Source organism: Canis lupus, chromosome 26 (genome assembly GCF_011100685.1).
Source record: "Canis lupus familiaris isolate Mischka breed German Shepherd chromosome 26, alternate assembly UU_Cfam_GSD_1.0, whole genome shotgun sequence".
Taxonomy (NCBI): Eukaryota; Metazoa; Chordata; class Mammalia; order Carnivora; family Canidae; genus Canis; species Canis lupus.
In genome coordinates this window covers 8,044,291-8,063,575 of record NC_049247.1, presented here as the reverse complement: position 1 = coordinate 8,063,575, position 19,285 = coordinate 8,044,291, and the positions used below count along the sequence as shown (strand labels likewise).

Sequence of the window (19,285 nt, the reverse complement as noted above, 5' to 3'; positions counted from 1 at the left end):
TGCAGGAGATGCTCGGGGAACCTTCCTCACCTGATCACCATTTCCGTATTCCTGATTTTCTGACAATGAACCAACAATTTTTGTAAAAGTTTGTGTGCCTCTGACATTTGGTTCTGAGCTTGTAGTACAATTGCCTTCCTGACAAAGAAACAAAATAAACACAAATGGTTATGCTGGTGTTTTACAAGTAAAGTCACTCTCAGCGTTAGAGTTTCTATTTCCTCAATTAGACTGTGAACCTCCCATAGGGAAGAACTTATCCTGATAGAATTTTTGTTAAAAAAGAAGTGTGTGTGTGTGTGTGTGTGTGTGTAAGCACATGTGTATATATACCCCCCCCACACACACACACACAAGAACAAAAAAGTCTGGAATTATCAATATCAGAATGTTAGTGATTATCTCTGGGTAATACTTATTTTGTCCATTCTACTTATCTGTATTTCCTAATTTCCTGGAATAAATAGGTAATAAATAGGGGAAAAAGTTTTTTCCTAAGCTAAAGTTAATAAATTAACTTTAATTAAACAAATGAGAATAAAGCAATTTTAGAATTACTGCATCCTGGGGTTGCAGTTCTTGAAGTCTCTTACCTGTATACACCCTCTATACTATTAAGAGCTGTGATTCCTGTAACAAGTGAATCAGCCAAATGGTATTTGCCATCATTCATTGCTCTGTCAAACTGTATTTTTTGATCACATAGCATCCACAGCTAATAGGAAAAGAAAAGAAAAGAACAAAATGTCAAGGGTTCACCTTATCATTCAACAGAGATACAAAAATATTCCGGCTTGCTTAGCTAATATCCTTACAACAATTAATACACATTTTCTTGAGATTTAAAAATGTTTTTTATAAATATTTGAAGGTTGTGAAAAAGCACTGAGACTAAAATAACACATGTGTACCAATCATCAACTTTGTCAAATCACAATTTTGCTTTATTTGCTCAGATACTATCACATACTACTGAAGTTCTTTGCAAATTCCATTCCTATCTTTCTCTGTCCAAAGTAAGCACCTGATTTGATGTTTATCATTCCCATTCATGTTTTTATACTTTTATAGCATATATTCTTACCCTTAAACAATATATAGTATGATCTTGTATGTTTTTACCCAATAAAAATTAGAAGGATTTTTAATTTCCAAGTCTTTTCAGAAAGTGAAATCAATGCACTGCAAATTGGAACATTTATAAATTTACAACAACCCAAAGTAATTTTGTTACATAAATTAACTCTTTTAAGGCTAGCAATGTTTCAAAAGGTAGAGCTTCTATCTAGTCTTTGACTTTGTTTCTTCAGATGTTCCTGTGAAGGCAGAAGTGGTACTGTAGGTCCAGGTCAGTTCCCCACCCCCCTGCAGTTTTCACACAGGAACCTCAGTCTCAGATCCCCACAGCTCATCTTTTCATCTTGGTTTTGCCACAGAAGGAGCAAGAGTGGTTGGTGTGCTGGCCTATTTCAGTCTTCTTCACCATTTTCCTGAGGGAGGCACCATAACAGGTCAGGTATTTACAGATGATTCCAACCTTCTTGGTGCATTTAGCCACATAACCACAAATGAGTTCTGATCTGAGCCCAGAAAGTTCTCTTGTATGTTTTTAAATTTTGTATAAAGTAAAAACTATTATACTGTATGTATCTTTTGAAAACTTGCTTTTAAGCTCAACATTATTTTTCTGGGACTTCTACATATTAATACAAGTAGCTCTAGTTCTTCCTTTTCACCCATGAATAGTTTTCAATTACATAAATATGGGACAACTTATCTATTCTTATGTTGATGAGTATTTAGGTAGGACCAATTTTTCACTTTTCTGAACAATGCTGCAATTAACATTCTCAAACATCTCTCCTGGTGCAAGAGTTATCTCAAGTCTACAGCAAGCAGTGGAAATGCGGCTGTAGGACATATGCACCTTCATTTTAATACAGTGCCCATTTGTTCTCCAAACAGGTCACACCAATTTATACACCCCCCCCTCCAGTAGCATATGACATTACTTGTCGCTCCTCATCCTCACCAACACTTGGTGCTGTTGGGTATTTGACCTTTAGCCAATCTTATAGCTAATGAAAGAGCTTATTATTGCTTTCACCTTTATTTTCCTAATTGCCAGTCAGGCTGAGCATCTTGCTATATAGCTATTGGCCATATATGTTTTTTCTATGAACTGTGAATTAAATTGCCTTTTTTTTTTTAACAGCTAGGTCTATAAACCAAACTGTTCCATTGCATTAGCACTGCTACAGAACTACACTTAACTCTTTCCTTCTGCATCATTCTTAGGTGCTATCTTCTATTTTGTTTGCATACCATCTTCACAGCTAGGCACTTTGCATTCAGATCTCAGCCTGATGAAAGCAGCAATGAGACCCCAGCACACTTCACATGCAGATGGGCATCCACACCATACCCAGTGCAGTGGAGCCAACAACCTATGGGAGAAGCAGCCTCAGGGGCCAGCAGGAGGAGATTGCCAGGCCATGGTCTCTTAGGATTTCAAATTCTCTAATCCAATGAAGACTAAACTTGGTAAAGGCAGGAAGAAGAGGTCCGTGTAATAGCTTTTTCGGCCCCATTAGAGACAGTCATCAGTGCAAAAAGGAACAGAGGGCTTGGGAGTGCTTTATAAAATTAATTCCTTCTGGGGACAACATCTTCCCATAGGTCATTTAATTCTGAGATGAAAAGACTGGAGTTGCCAAGTAAGAGAAAACACCAAACTAAGACCTAAGACCGCGCCATGGACGCGGATGATCCATACAGCTAGAGATATAAGGAATCCTAATTTAAAACCATGAGGACAGGAAGAAAAAAAGCTCCCTAAATAAATCTTTAAATCATTTCTCTGGGACACCTGGGTGGCTCAGTGGTTGAGCGTCTTTTTTGGCTCAGGGCAAGATCCCGTGATCCAGGATCGAGTCCCATATCGGGCTCCTTGCAGGAAGCCTGCTCTTCCCTCTGCCTGTGTCTCTCGTGAATAAATAAATAAAATCTTTTAAAAAATAATAATAAAAAAATAAATAAATCTTATTTCTCTGCCCTTTTGAACAGAGTGTAGAGTTTGGTACGTACCTATATACACTTCAATGCACAGATGACACCGAAAGGAACCCAGACACAAGAAACTGAGGGGAGACCCTAAAATACTCCGCTTTGACAACAATACAGTAGACATGGTCTCTTCGGAAATAAATCCAATACATGCAAAGGCAGATTACCTGGGCATGCTGACTATTAGGCGGGAATCGTTCCTTCAAGTGCTTTAACACTTCCGAAGCTGCAGCAAAACAACCCTAAGCAGAAACACATGATTTGATGAGCACACCTATGTTGAAATCACACCTGCCACACCACTCATAGGATGTCACTATGATTCACCTTATTCATGGTGCTGCACCCTAGAAGACACAAGGCACAGGCTGTCCTACATCAAGAGGTCATATTTTTGAAGGTTCTAGTATATTTCATTTGTTCATTAAAAAAAAAATTTAAGGGATCCCTGGGTGGCGCAGCGGTTTAGCGTCTGCCTTTGGCCCAGGGCGCGATCCTGGAGACCCGGGATCGAATCCCACGTCGGGCTCCCGGTGCATGGAGCCTGCTTCTCCCTCTGCCTATGTCTCTGCCTCTCTCTCTCTCTCTCTGTGACTATCATAAATAAATAAAAATTAAAAAAAAATTTTTTTAAATTACATATGCATGTAATGCATGTTCACTCTAGGAAAAAGCTTACAAAATAAATATAAACGATAGGGATGCCCAGGTGGCTCAGCAGTTGAGCATCTGCCATTGGTTCAGGGCCTGATCCCGGAGTCCTGGGATCGAGTCTCGCATCAGGCTCCTTGTGTGGAGCCTGCTTCTCCTCCCTCTGCCTGTGTCTCTGCCTCTCTTTCTGTGTCTCTCATGAATAAATAAATAAAATCTTATAAATAAGTTGATTAATTAATTAAAATGATAAGAAAAAGACAAATTTCAATCTCACCAAAGATAATCACAGGAATGTTTAGGCACATATCCTTCTAAACTTCTCTTATGCAGAAGTGTGGCTCAGTAGTTGAGCGTCTGTCTGCCTTTGGCTCAAGTCGTGATCCCAGGGTCCTGGAATTAAGTCCTGCATTGGACTCCCTGCAGGGAGCCTGCTTCTCCCTCTGCCTGTGTCTCTGCCTCTCTCTGTGTCTCTCGTGAGTACATAAACAAAGTCTTTAAAAAATAAAAATAAACTTCTCTTATGCACATAAATAAAAACATGCATGTATTCTAAAAACTGGTATACACACTATACACACTTTTTCTGTAAATTGCCTATAACAGTGTTTACTACATGGGAGGCACTCAAATATTTTTTGAATCAATCTTTTCAGTGTTCACAAATACAAAGCTATATCATAGTATTTTATTAAGTAAATAAACTATGACACATCAAAATAACCTAATTTGGGATAGTTTGGTTGTTTCTAATTTCATCCATTTTAAGAATGCTACAGTATCTTGGTGCATACACCTTTGCATAATTGTCCACTTTTCAAATCATTTCCTCAGCATAAGACCTTTGAGGTAGAACTGGCTGGTCAGATGGCAGGCACTTCTAAGCCCTCTGATACACGTTACTAAACTACCCTCTGGAAATGTGCCGCAAACTTTCATACCAGCACTCTGTGCCTTTCTCCTACCACAGTATTTAAGGATTGCCTATTTGACTGGCAAAACTAGTATTTTACTGTATCAATTTTAATTTCTTTAATGACTAGACTGAAAATTTTTCATATTTTTTGGTCATTTATGTTTTTTGTTTTTTGTTTTTCATTTGTGTTTTTTATGTGAATACACGTTTGTGTCTTTTTTTAAATACCCTTATGTCATTAGAATGTTTCTTATGGACTATCCAAAAGCTTTTCAATTTGTCCCAATCCTTTGATTAGGTGAAAAGCCTTCTGTCTATATAGAAGTTCAATGAGACTGCAAGTGAACTTTTATTTGAAGTGAATTAAGTGGAAATTACACTGAATTACAATAAAAGGTCAATCATCTTTTTATTCTTATGATTTTTATCTGGCCAGTCTTACCAATTATTTTTCTGACTGCCACAGTGAGTTGGGGATGTGGATTGAGATGGGTTAACAAACTTTTAGGCCAAGTAGACAGACACACTGCAGTAGACCCACAAACATTCCCATTGTGACCTGCCTCTCCTGAGGCCGGGAGAGGAATGATACCAGATGGTCTAGAATTATAAAAAAGGAAAAAGGGGGCTGGCTGTCCTAGTGCTTCCTCTGGATTGCAGGAGGAAGGTCAGAAACAGTAATTCAGAGCTTGTAACTTCTTTTTAGGTTCCACCCACACTCCTGTCACTGCCACGCCAAAGCGCAGCACCCAGTTTATTTGGAGATCAATTCTAGAACACAATCTGAAGTACACACAAAGGAAATAAAGGAGCAAATGGAGACGCATGATAAAACTGCCTTCTCTACTGTTGGCCAAGCTTAATTTCCCAGGTGCCTACCAAACCTATACAATTAAAAATGTGACAATCATCAGCCTCATGGGTATAGCTACCTGGCTGATGTTCTAGCACTAGGAAGGTCTTGCTAAGGCAAGTTGAGGAAAGAGGGGGAGGCACTAAATTGAAACAAAGAGGCCACCGCCTAGTGTCTAGCAGTGTAAATCTAAGGCTTCCCAACACATCTGGCCACTGGAACCAGGTCGTGATGGGGTCAGCAGCTTCTTCACATAAGCCCAGGGATCTAAGGGAAATGAAGATGGAAATACTAATACAGATCCAAAACACAGGAAAAATCTCCCAGGAAAAATCACAGAACTCTAATAACTAGCTTTGGAGAAAGTTTCAAGGCTTAAGTATCAAGCCAAGACCAAAATTTTTGTAAAGTAAGTTTTCAGTCCAGCAAGGAAAAAACAAAATCATTTCTATCCTACATAACTCAAAGAGAACTAAAAGGAAGTTACGCATTTTAAGGCTGGGGTCAGTGGGGAGAATCTGACTTCAAAAAGCCATAAAAAAAAAAAAAGCCATATATATGGGGTAACTTAAAGTGAGTGAACAGTATAGCATATGAATGTTATCTCAATAAAGTTGTTAGGGGAAGAAAAGTCGTACGAGGCTCACACCAATAACTGAAGGGTCAATAACTCACCCATTACCAAATGCTCCACTTAACCATGGTACCAGGAGAGGAAAAGAGATATTAAAGAGGTTCCAGTGCCATTAAGATGGGAAAAAAAAAAGTGATGAATGTGCAGATTCCTGGGGGAAAGCAAGCTGGCTGAAGCTGCAGCTGGCTGCCGTTCTGACATCAGGAAACATGGGCAATGCCTCCCAGGTGCAGGAAGAAGGCAGCTGATGGAGGTGCATGTGGGACCCATCAGCCAGAGCCCACTCATCCCCTTTGTCACAACAGATACCTAAAGGATTGTCAAATGCTAAAATACCAATTAGTAGAGGGAAGTATTTACAGATTTCTGAAAAAGGTAGGTACCATCCAAAGATCTTTAGGCTGCAGATTAGGGAACATTGAATGCTACGATACAACCTAACAATAATGGACATCACAGAGAAGTCGAGAAAAGCTACAGATCAAGGAAATGCACTTATAGCCAAGGCAGTGCTTAGTGAGATAGAGGGCTTGGGTAAAAGGTTTCCTTGACTTCTTTCCCATGCAAGAAGACATTTTGGAGCAAAGGAGAGAGAAAGCCCAGAGCAGCATGAGAGATCCTTTGATCAATCTCCTATAAAGATAATTTGTAGAATTACTTGGGCTATAAGTCAAGTTGCATCCAATTCCCGCTGCTCCTTTTTGGAGTCAGTCAGACTTGTGTTGGAGGCTTAAATTTAACTGCTGTAGCTTTCCCATCTCCTATGAACATATCTTAAATTTCAAAGGCTCCTTTTTATTCCATGTGTTACATGGAAATAGCTGACCTCTCATTCATTCCCTTTGTCAATGCAAAGAGATCCCAAGTTCAACAATCTTTATAGACCCCACACGCAGTCCATTTCTATCAATGGGATTTCACCTTTATACCCTCTGCAGTCAACCAGGACTGTCCAAGTCCTATTCCGTGCTTTTCTCAAGCAGCAGAGGCAAGACATGCCAGAGCCTCCATTGCTCCAGAAGCACACAGGCCCACCTACCTGCCTACCTGCTCTGCGTGCAGCTCTGCAAGATGGCAGAGGGCGACGGCAAACGACTCTGTGTTGTTCTGCTGCACACCCGCATTCACGGACTCCAGGCTGTTCATGCTCAGCAACATCTGGGCTTGCTGCAGTGCCATGGTGCTGGGTGAGGAGATGGACAGGAATTCCCTTCAGTCAAGAGACCCAGGCTGCCCTTCAGCCACACCCTACAACTATCTTAAGGGGAAATGGAAGGAAATTAAGTCCCTCTGCAGGCTCTGGCTTAGCGGGAGCAGCTGCTTCTCACTGTCAGCTGTCCCACCCTCAGCACAAGGAAAGCAGAAAAGCACCCTTGGGGTGCAGCCCCAAAGGAAACATGCAGTGGTTATGGCACGAGCGGGAGGGAGCTCGAAGCTCCAGACCCCCTGACTGCCTCTAATTTCCCTGTGGTCACAGTGTGTTAATTAGTTTTCACGGAGAAATTCAGACCTGATGCCATCCTGGCACCAGCTGCTCTGGCAATGTAAGCAGTGGCCAGTGTTTGCAGCTGTCTCAGATCACATCATGCCAAAAAATTATCTCAAGTATACAAAAACACAACTGGTAAGGCAAGCACTTCCTTTCGTTACTGGATTCCTAGAAACAGCAGATTGTCTAGGTAGAAGGTAGGGTACTGACAAGGCTCCAGGATTAAAAACCTAGTTCAGAAGTATACTTCCAAGCTAAAGGAAGCCAAATGGAAAATTAGGCTTGAGGCCGGCAATACTCCAGAGGACACATATTGATTAACAGGGAAGCTCAACCTGAGCAACTGTGGCCCTTGCCTCCTGAGGACGGGAAGAGAGGTGTCTCAGATCATAGTGGCATAGGGCTCAGAGCCAGAGAAGCTGGGTTTGAGGCTTGGCTCTGTCACTTGCTAACGACATTTGTGATCATGGGCAGATTAGATGTGTGAACCTGGGTTTTCACATCCTGGAATGGAGCCTACCTACTAGTTACCTCACAGGGCAGCTGGGAGGAGTAAAAAAGAATGAGCACAGGAAAGAACTTTACCAAGTCTGTACAAAATACATAGTGTTTTAAGACTATGATCATTTTCTTTAATCCCCTGTACGTACAACTGTCATCAAAGGGGAAAATGACTTGTCTGTTTGGCCTTTCACAGAACCAGTTTGCTAGCTTCTGCTCATCTTTAGAAGGATTCATGGCCCTACAGCCCTGACAGTCTGCTTGAAGACCCACCTGCGGCCATAGAGTCTCCAGATGGCCGTTTTCTGTGCAATGCTGATATCGATGAGCTCTGACAGGCTGTGTTTCCAGTGTAGGAGGTCAGAGTCCTTTAGGGCATCCATCAGTTTATTTGCTGTCTTCCCAGCAAAAGCCCTCTGCTGAACTAGGGACTGTATTCCCAGGGAGGCGAGGTACTAAGTGGACAGACACACCCATGACTCAAAGCAGAGATTACATGACGGGATTTTTCACTCTTCAGAAATTTGCCGTATTTCACATTTTAGCACATGCAAACCAACCAACAGTATTATTTAAAAGGAAAGTACCTGACCCATATGAACTGCGTTCCTGAAAAACTGGGTGTGGAAGAGAGGCAGACGGTATGCTGAGAAGAGCCAGGGCTTTGATATAATGGGCCTGGACTTAAACACTGTCTCTGTCACTTACTCTGTGACTTGGGGTCAGTTAGCTTCTTAACCAAGCCTCAACTTCCTCGTCTATAAAATGGGCATCAACTCTATCATAAAGAATTATTGTCAGCAACCCTCTTAGGTTCCCTCCCACTTTGGGAGCCTTGTACTATTACTTTACTACTGCTCAATAAACTTTGCTTTGGGGTGCCTGGTGGCTTGAGTTGGTTAAGCATCTAACTTCGGCTCAGGTCATGACCTTAGAATCCTGGGATCGAACACTGTGTTGGGCTCCGTGCTCAGCCAGGAGTCTTATTCTCCCTCTCCCTCTGCCTCTCCCTCTGCTCATGTGTGTACACCCTCCCTCCCACTCAAATAAATAAATAAAAACAAAACAGTACCCGTCAACAGTGCTGGGCACATTATGGAGTAGGAGATATTTTGTTTCCTTTTTCAATTATTATTTTTTTTAATTTTAAGTAATCTGCTACACCTAATGTGGGCTCTAATTTACAACCCCAAGATCAAAAGTCGCATGCTCTACCAACTGAGCCAGCTAGGCCCCCCTGGAGTAGGAGATTTTTTAAAGGATGCCTATTATGAGCATAATTATCTTTTCATTAACTTCTGATGTAATTTTCAAAGGTGGAAGCACAACTTAAAAAAGTCAGCTTAGGGGCACCAGGGTGACTCAGACCATTAAATGTCTGATCCTTGGTTTCAGCTCAGGTGGTGATCTCAGGACCCTGAGATTGAGCCTGAGGTCAGGCTCCACACTCAGCAGGGAGTCTGCTGGAGGATTTTTTTTTTCTCTCCCTCTCCCTCTGCCTCTCCCCCCACTAAAATAAATAAATAAATCTTTAAAAAAAAGTCAGCTTAAATCCAAAATAAAAATTGTATTTACGAAATCTATCATTTATTATAAGGGACAACTTATTTTTGTCATGATAATCAATTCCATACATGTAAGTGTTCTTTCTCCAAAATGAGTCAAAGGACAATTTACAGATTTAAGAAGTATATACCATGTGTCAATGTGTCAACCTCAATTTTTTTTTAAGTAGGCTCCCCACCCAGCCTGAAGCTCAACATGGGGCTTAAATTCACAACCCTGAGATCAAGACCTGACCTGAGATCAAGAATCAGATGCTAAACTGACTGAGCCATTCAGGCACCCCTTCTATTTTTAAAAAGCATATACAATAAGTTATTATGCATGTTACTTTCAGTTTTCCTGGACCATGCTGCAAACTTTATGAGACAGAATGCTTAAACAGTCCCACTGCCATGGTGCAGTTTTCAGCAGATGCTTTCAAGACAGGTTAAGGTTCTGTGAGCGAAAGTAATCTAGATTCTGACAGTCTTTACTACTACACATGTGAAGACTAAGCCCTTTCACTGCCCCTCAGGATTTGTCACCACAGACTAGAATTCAGGTCCTTCCCTGCACTTAAAATAAGAAAGGACAAATGTGCCTGTTTACTGGTTCCTGGCTTTGTTGACTTTTATATTTATTCATTCATTCATTCATTCATTCATTCATGAGACACACACAGAGAGAGAGACAGAGATGCAGACAGAGGGAGGAGCAGGCTCCATGCAGGGGAGTCCAAGGTGGGACTCAATCCCAGGTCTCCAGGATCGCGCCCTGGAATGAAGGTGGCGCTAAACAGCTGAGCCACCAGGGCTGCCCCTTTGTTGACTTTTAAAACAAAGATCAGCAAACTGGTTCTATAAAGGGCCACCGTAGTAAATAATTTAGGTTTTGCAGGCCACATTTGGTCTCTGTCACATAGTCTTTGTTGTTTTTTCCCCTCCAACTATTTAAAAATGTAAAACCCATTCTTAGCTTGAGGGCCATTGATAAGCACACAGCATGCCAGACTTGGCCCATGGACTGTAGTTTGCCAATTGTTGGTTTAAAAATAAGTCTTTCCTGAAATTTTTCTACATAAATGTGTGGAAGTCAATGTTGATCAATACACTAAACAAAGATCTCAACAAATTGATCAATGGAACTTTTATAGATGTTATTAAGATAAAGGGAGCAGAGGGCAGCCTGGGTGGCTCAGCAGTTTAGTGCCGCCTTCAACCCAGGGCCTGATCCTGGAGACCTGGGATCGAGACCCCCGTCAGGCTCCCTGAATGGAGCCTGCTTCTCCCTCTGCCTATGTCTCTGCCTCTCTCTGTGTGGTCTCTCATGAATAAATAAATAAAATCTTAAAAAAAAAAAAAAAAAGATAAAAGAAGCAGAGAGAAACCTATCAAACAGGATTTAGTGATGTGATTAATAGTTAAGGTCAGGAAACTACCAAGAATAAAACCACATGGCTTAGTAAAACAATCTCATACGAAGGTGAGTCTTACCGGTAAGCCAAAATGTACTGCCTTCTTCACAGAGTGCTCTAGCAGAACATAGCTATCGGATCTCTTCTGCCCCAGCACATAAAGCCAGCTCTGGTAAGAGAAATCATCAGAATATATCTCAATGATGATAACGGTTAATGTTCTACTGAAATATCATAATAGTTGTAAGAAATATTTAACAATAGACAAGATAAATCCTCTAAAATACTCTTTCATCAAGTATGAACCTAAATGAAAACCCCAAACACATTAAAATTGTCAGAGTGAGCTAAACAGCCATTGATCTTCACCTGACAGTAATGAGTGGCAAATATTTCAGAAAAAAACCAGGAAGCTCTCAGAAGGCCTTTAATTGAGAAATTGAGATTCTCAGGAAATGTTAAATGAATTCTGTGTTCTACTTGTGTGTGGTGTTTATGCTTTCATAGGACAATGTCTCATCAGGTACAAGGTGTGGCATACACCTTTTTGTTAATGCCAATGTTTAATGTGGTAGTTTTGGATTAAAATTTGTAGACAAGAAATACACTCCAGGGCAAAACAGAGATCATGGATTAAGAAAGATAATAACAATGGCTGGCCTTTTCTGGATTCCCACAACCACCTAGTTTCCCTTCACTGCTAATGGCCTTCCAACTGCAAAACAACCAATGCGAATGAAACCTTTTGAAGGCCAACTCAACCACATGGGCAGAACTCCCAAGACAGGAGAGGGTGGCTCACCAAGCAATGCTGGAGACACACATGATCGTTGGACTCCTGAGCAATCCTAATCGCCTCCTGCAGGGCAAGCTCTGCCTGCTGACTAGAAGCAGACTGAACATTAATAACTCATTAACAATCACAAACATCTCCAAGCAATGTAACAGGAAGGCATCTGTACAGTAATTCATTCCCAGTAGGCCTCTGGGTTAGAAGTTGTCAACAATGAGCTTTTTTCATCAGGGGCACTTCCCTCTCCCAGGAGCAAGAAATATTAACATAAATGACACAGAACATGTCCTTTCTCAGATGGATTTCTACTATAAAGGGCAAGAAGGAATGGCTTTTCTTGATCTCCACTCCTAAGATTTTTACTTTAGTTGTCCCCCCTGGGAGGAGAGGTGAGGATAGGATACAATATCTCACTTTTCACTGTATTCCCTTGCCCATTATGTGAATTTTTTTTCTTTTACAAAGGCATTTGATACTTCTGTATTTTTTCAAAACTAGTTAGAGTAGTTTAAGAATAATCACTTCAGAGATTTTTTTTTTTTTTTCTGCTGACATGGTTCCCCTCCATCTGGGATGTCTCCCTAATCTCAAGTTCTATGGAAATTCAGCCAACTATCCTTGGCCCCACTGAGCTCCCACCTCTGGAAACACTCACAGGAATGCTATCTGTAATCCACCTTGCAGTGCTTAATTAAATACTACTGTGTATCACCTTTTACTTACTTAATCTGTGTTAATTTTATTTCTTCAACTCATTTACAAACCTACAGAGGGCAAGCTCTTAAATTTTGGGTTTCCTGGTGGCAAGTCACAGAAAAGAATTTCTGTAAGTGCAGAGTTACAGAAAATCAAATCAGAAATTCAACGGGTATCACTTATTTAAGAAAAATTTACATAAGGAATTTTCTTTAAAATTAGCATTAGCTTCACATAATCCATTTTAATTGGGGAGAGCTGAATTGTCCTCAATAACCACTTATTTAAATAAAGAGACCTGATACATTTTTATCTATTTTACATTTCTTTTAAATTCCTTTCAAAGCTGAGATGCAATAGGACATAAGCTACTGGAGGGCAGAAAGCATATCATCACACACAGACCCTCAATAAATATCAGTTAATTTAACTTTTTTGAATATCTGAAGACCAAATAAGTAATGTTAAGTTTTTTTTAAAAAAAGATTTTGGGGAGAACTGTATAGATAATATGCTAAAACTAAAGAGAGATTACTTTTCCCAGGTAGGAAGAAAAGTTAGATCTACCCAATGGTAGCTCTCAGGTAGATTAAAGACCACTTTAAATCTCTATTCAAATATTAAGTTAACAGAGGTTAGGAGGGTTGACCTGCTACCTTATTATTTAAACAGACACTTCCAAATTGAAGGAGTGATCTGTGCATATATCTGGAGGAATATCCCTTATGAAAACAACAGCACTCTCTAACCTCTATCCTCATCTATCACCTTTAGGTATTATGTGTAATGTTGTTTATTCTTTATCTCCCCAACCATAAACTCCATGAGAACAGGGGGTTTTTCCCCTCCTTTTACACTGCTGTACCCTCAACACCTAACACAATGCCTGTTACACAGCAGATGCTCAATAAACAAGTATACCAATTTTCAAAAAATCCTCACAATCCTATAAGCTAAGGGACAAATATTTATACAGGCTCACAACTCCAAGACTAGAAACAATGATGCATGGACTTGAGTAAATTAATTAGCAATTAATTTGATGCAGTTAGCCACCTCTCCTAATGTAAATATATAAATTCTATACATCAACAGATTACTTGTATCCAGAAGGCAGGATACAAATTTCCAAACCCTAGCAGAAGCTGTTTTGAACAGAGAAATCAGTCAGTGGTAAACACTACAAATGATGTTGCTATTGGGGCACTTGGGTAGTAGCTCAGTGGTTGAGACTCTGCCTTTAGCTCAGGTCATGATCCCGGGGTCCTGGGATCGAGTCCCACATCAGGCTCCCCGCAGGGAGTCTACTTCTCCCTCTGCCTATGTCTCTGCCTCTCTCTTTCTGTCTCTCATGAATAAATAAATAAAATCTTAAAAAATAAAATCATGTTGCTATTAGGAGAACATAAAAAATGAAAGGTCCTGATTAAGAGGTTGTGACAGCTGGGCAGACAAAAAGAAGTTGATGATCAAAAGATAACACAGCATCTCATAAAATCATGGAGTTTGGAGCAGATTTGAATCTTTCTGAGTCCCACTATCAATCTGTTGCTTGAATTCCCTTACAGACACACCTGGTCTAGGCTTGAGACCTTGACACTTCCACAGAGGTTCCATGTGGGACCACCTTCCTTACCATGGGCAAAGCATGGCCCTTCCCTTGCACTTCCCAGTTCTAGTTCTCCAGGAATCATACCCTGAGTCATCTACACTGTCTTCACATGGCCTTTCACGACACAAAGATGCCAAACACATGCTTGGCTAAATCATTTTCTCTCCGGGCCCACCATTCTCATATCCTCCCACAGTTTTTTGTTTGTTTTTTATAATATTTATTATTTATTTATTCATGAGAAACAGAGAGAGAGAGAGAGAGAGAGAGGCAGAGACACAAGCAGAGGGAGAAGCAGGCCCCATGCAGGGAGCCCAACACGGGACTCGATCCCGGAACTCTAGGATCACGCCCTGGGCTGAAGGCAGGCGCTAAACCGCTGAGCCACCCAGGGATCTCCTTTTTTTTAAAAAATAATATTTATTAATTTTTTGTTTGTTTTAAAGATTTTATTTATTTATTCATGAGAGACAGAGAGAGACATGCAGAGAGAGGCAGAGACATAGGCAAAGGGAGAAGCAGACTCCCTGCAGGGAGCCCAATGTAGCACTCGATCCCGGGACTCCAGGATCAAGTCCTGAGCCAAAGGCAGACGCTCAACCACTAAGGCACCCATGTGCCCTTCTCCCACAGTTTATATGACATGGCTTTGAACACCTACAAGGAGACTGTCCCCCACACAAATTCCAGCCTATGTTCCTTTTAAATGTGACAATCAGAAATTGATAAGCTAACCCATACATCAAGGGTTGCCGAAGTCTCAATTGAACTTTGGATGCTATATTTCCATTAATACACCCAATAGTTTCTATTCAAAATACCTGTAGCAGAGACCACATTTCTCTCAAAGAGGATAAAGCCACAGGGGGCTTTATTGACTCTTTCAATTAATAATTCTCTACTTTTTCAAAATTAGTTACATTATCTCATTGTTTCCAAAATAGCTTCTGTGTTTTAAGTTTTTATCCACATAACTCTATTTACTGAATAATAATTGGGCAATTTTCCTAGTCGTATTCATCAAAATCGTAAGCATATCTTAGCAATGGCATAAGCCAATGTCACCCCACTGGGCTGCCTGAATTTCATCCAAAAGCACAAACGTGGGATCCCTGGGTGGCGCAGCGGTTTGGCGCCTGCCTTTGGCCCAAGGCGCGATCCTGGAGACCCGGGATCGAATCCCACGTCGGGCTCCCGGTGCATGGAGCCTGCTTCTCCCTCTGCCTATGTCTCTGCCTCTCTCTCTCTCTCTCTCTCTGTGTGACTATCATAAATAAATAAAAAATTTAAAAAAAAAAAAAAAAAAACAAAAGCACAAACGTTCGGCTTAGTAAACTGTACAGTGTTTCATCCAGTCCACTACCACTTCCTTTTGGCTTTTTGAAACACTGTAAATAGCTTTAGTATCCCCATTATTACCTCCGAAAAATCCTTTTGGGAACCTCTGGCCTAATGACCTAATTTCCTTTTAATTCAACGCCTGTTGTTCTTAGAAGTAATGACAGAGGTCATGCAATTCGAGAGTCATGCTCCACAGGGACACTAGGGGGCAGACTGCTGAAGCAGAAGTGGAAACTCCTGTCCAGGGAAAGCTTCCCTCTTCACAAGTTACGGACAAGCCCAGGTCAGAAGGTCTCTCTCTTTCCTTCTTTTTTCTCTTTCTTTCTCTTTCTCCCTCCCTCCCTTCCTTTCTCTCTCTTTTTAATAAAACAGCACTTAACATATACATCCCAGTTAACGCCTGAGAGTCACTCTTAGGTTCAGCGGGGACAGACCTACGGACTCACTAGTGACCGAAGCGGCAGTGCAGGGCCGCCAGGTTCAGCGCCGCGTATCTGAGGCTCCGGCCGTAACCCTCCTCTCCGTTACTTTTGCTTTCGGCCCCGGTAAGGATCAGGCGATCGAAATAATGAAGGAGGCTGTGTGTTGAACTGAAAACATCTTGAACTCGAAGGTTGTTTAAGTAGCTGAGATAGTGCTGAAACAAGAAATAATCCATGTATTTTAAATGGTCGGGCTCAGAGCGTCTTCCTGACTGCAAACACCAGGGTCCCTCCACCAGCCCCCCAGTAACACGGTTCAGCATCATCTTTCCCCCACAAGCAGGATAAAACAAGTTTCCTCCCTAAGAGTCCCCAAATGAAAAATGGGAGCCCCATTAGGATTTGTGTCAGGGTTTTATCCTAAATATACAAACACTATGCCATTGGTTATATGAGCACCCAAGGGTGATGGGGTGGGGTGGGGGTGGGGGGCACCCACCCAGCTTGGGTATTAAGGAATACTGTGAGCTCAAAAGTAAAGGTTTTTTTTTCCTGAATTCACATAAAAATCATAGAATTAATTTCTGTAAATGTCCAGGTCATAATACAGTGAGTCTAACTAGTTTACTAAGGTAATTATCGTGGGTTTTGACACTAGTTTCATTTTGTTTGATTCACTGAATTAAACTTCCCTCCAACTGGCATATCCCAGTTACTACCGAGCAAAGCAGATGTATTGCTGCAGGAGAATAAAGATGTCAAATCCAGCTACTATCTAGAAAGTTAAAGAGAGAGAGAGAGAGAGAGAGAAGGTTTTCAGGGTAAAAATCCAGTAAGGAATGGAACTATTTGAATTAAAAAAAAAAAAAAAAAAGAAAGGAAAATAATTTTTAGCCCCAAAACTTGAAGAAAAAAACAAAGTCTACTCTATCATTTACCCAAAATTTGGAGCCTCAGAGAAACGATGCATGAATGAGAAGAGCAATAGACTGAAGAAAACTCTAATGGCCTGGGGATGAGGGCTGGGAGGGAAAGCTTCCCTATGGAGGCTTCTTGACTTGCCAACCTTTCCTTCCAAGAAACAGGGCCAATGGGCCAGTCCTCATTTGCATGGCTCTTCAATGTAAAGAGTAGCCTCATCATGGCTTTCCAACTCAAATGACTCACCGCTTCAGCAAAATCAGGATTAAATTTCAACAAGTTGTTCAGTTCTTTCTGCAAAGATGCTGGAGTGAGGGCTTTCGTCTCATCATTTTTTAACAAAGAAGCCTGAAATTTAAAAATGACAACTTGGTGGAAAGAAATGGCCAATAAACATATGGAAATGCATCCTAACCAGCATCCTGATTATGGTCTTTTCTACAGCTATTTTCTCCTCTTGACCACACAAAACACTATTTCCTCTTCCTGAAACACAGAGCCTCCCAACTACCTCTCCCCAGTCACATGTTCCTTGCATTCCTTGCAAACTCCTATTCCTCCTTCAGACCCCACTTTAGACTTCAGCCACTTGGTTGTATCACCTTCTAGACTAGGTAAGGTCCGGTAAGCCCCTACTTGGACCATAAGGCCCCTGCTTATGCATTAACTCTTCCTGTAGTACCTATCAAACTACATTAAAGCACCAATGTGACCCCACCCCGGACTGTGACCACCTCCAGAATCGGTAGTGCATCCAGCACTGCAAAGGGCCTCATAGCTCTCAGCTATCTGTTTCATGTAGATGGTACCAGCAATGATCATACAAAATATATAAAACTAGTTCTAAATTAAATATTAGTACTTAACTTTGTTACAGACACTTCATTTTTACCTAAATTTTTATTTAGAAGTTATTAATTTCTAATTTCATTTTAATTCATTATATCATTATAAAAGATACCAAAAACATTGGAAAGACACACAGGGGAAACAAAAATCATGTGTAACCCCTCCACACAGAAATAATACTGTTAATAGTGTCTTATTCCAGTCTTTTTTTTTTCCAGTCTTTTTTCTATGTGTGTGGGATATATATGTGTGTATACATACAGGTATACACATATTCCATATTTTTTACATATTAGAACATGGTATATCATTTTACTTTCCGTTCTTTTCTTCTAATAATATATTATAAAGTTTATCTCATCAAAGTCTTTGAAAATATGATTTTTAAAGCAAAAGTAAACTGTGACTGTCATGTTTATTGCAAATAAACATGCTTATTTTCTCATTTATTGTTTGCCTTTTAGTTTTGTTGGAATGTGTTCTGACATGCAGACGTTTTTAATTTTAATGCTGAAAAATCAAATGATGATCTTCCTACATGTTTACTTCCATAGCTTTTATGTTTAAAAAGTCTTTCCCCACTCAGAGATCAGTTAAAAGTTAATATGTAGTTCCTTCTGGTCTAATTAAAACTTTAAATATTCACATTTACCCTTTAATTCATCTGTAATATACTGAAGTATGAGGATCTAGCTATATTTTCTCCTCCATACTTAACCAATTGTCTAAATGGGTTTTTCTAATCTGTTTGAAATTCATCTGCAGGGGTGATTTCTATCACTTTTCATCTAGACCTAAACATTACATTTTTCTGCAGAAAGAAAATTAATAACCAAATTAAAGAAAATTAGAAAAATAGAGCAAAATATCAAAATTCTATGCTTGAATAATAACATGGGAGAAAAATATTTGGCTTTGGTTACCAAGCAAATGAAAAAGTATGGCTGAAAAGCACCATCAAGAAATGTCTGGTGTGAAGTGTACTGATGTCTGCAACTTGAAATGCATCAAAAATGAAAGATGAAATGATGGCTGGATAAGGGATGTGAAGGTATATGATAAGCTCAGAGCAAAATAATAATGTGGTGGGTATATGGATATTCACTAGGCAATGCTTTTCAACTTTTGTATTTGAAAATGTCCATAATAAAATGTTGGGGGAAGGGAAGTAAGTCTTTTTTTTTTTTTTTTTTTTTTATTTATTTATGATAGTCACAGAGAGAGAGAGAGAGAGGCAGAAACACAGGCAGATGGAGAAGCAGGCTCCATGCACCGGGAGCCTGATGTGGGATTCGATCCCGGGTCTCCAGGATCGTGCCCTGGGCCAAAGGCAGGTGCCAAACCGCTGCGCCACCCAGGGATCCCGAAGGGAAGTAAGTCTTCCAAATCACATCTTTGGGCTGTGTTAGTCACACACTATTATAAAATCAGCATGCATCATAGCTTTTTTTTTTGTTTTTGTTTTTGTTTTTTTTTTGTTTTTTTGCATCATAGCTTTAAGAAAAATAAAATCATGAGGCACTTGGCTAGCTCAGTAGAGCATGCGACTCTTGATCTTGGAGTTTTAAGTTCAAGCCTCATG

At 40.4% G+C, this 19,285-nt stretch overlaps 1 protein-coding gene across 2 annotated transcripts in view; it reads right to left on the bottom strand.

Annotated features, from left to right (window-relative positions):
• ANAPC5 (anaphase promoting complex subunit 5) overlaps positions 1–19,285 on the bottom strand; it is a 44,057-nt gene that overhangs the window by 8,827 nt on the left and 15,945 nt on the right. For both annotated transcript variants that reach the window (XM_038575015.1, XM_038575016.1), the window contains 9 exons: positions 17,101–17,202; positions 15,958–16,148; positions 11,872–11,953; positions 11,149–11,238; positions 8,384–8,565; positions 7,168–7,303; positions 3,234–3,308; positions 594–715; positions 31–138 (listed from right to left, as the gene is read on the bottom strand). In XM_038575015.1, the coding sequence (XP_038430943.1) occupies positions 31–138; positions 594–715; positions 3,234–3,308; positions 7,168–7,303; positions 8,384–8,565; positions 11,149–11,238; positions 11,872–11,953; positions 15,958–16,148; positions 17,101–17,202 (1,088 nt within the window). The remainder of the gene's footprint in view (positions 1–30; positions 139–593; positions 716–3,233; positions 3,309–7,167; positions 7,304–8,383; positions 8,566–11,148; positions 11,239–11,871; positions 11,954–15,957; positions 16,149–17,100; positions 17,203–19,285) is intronic.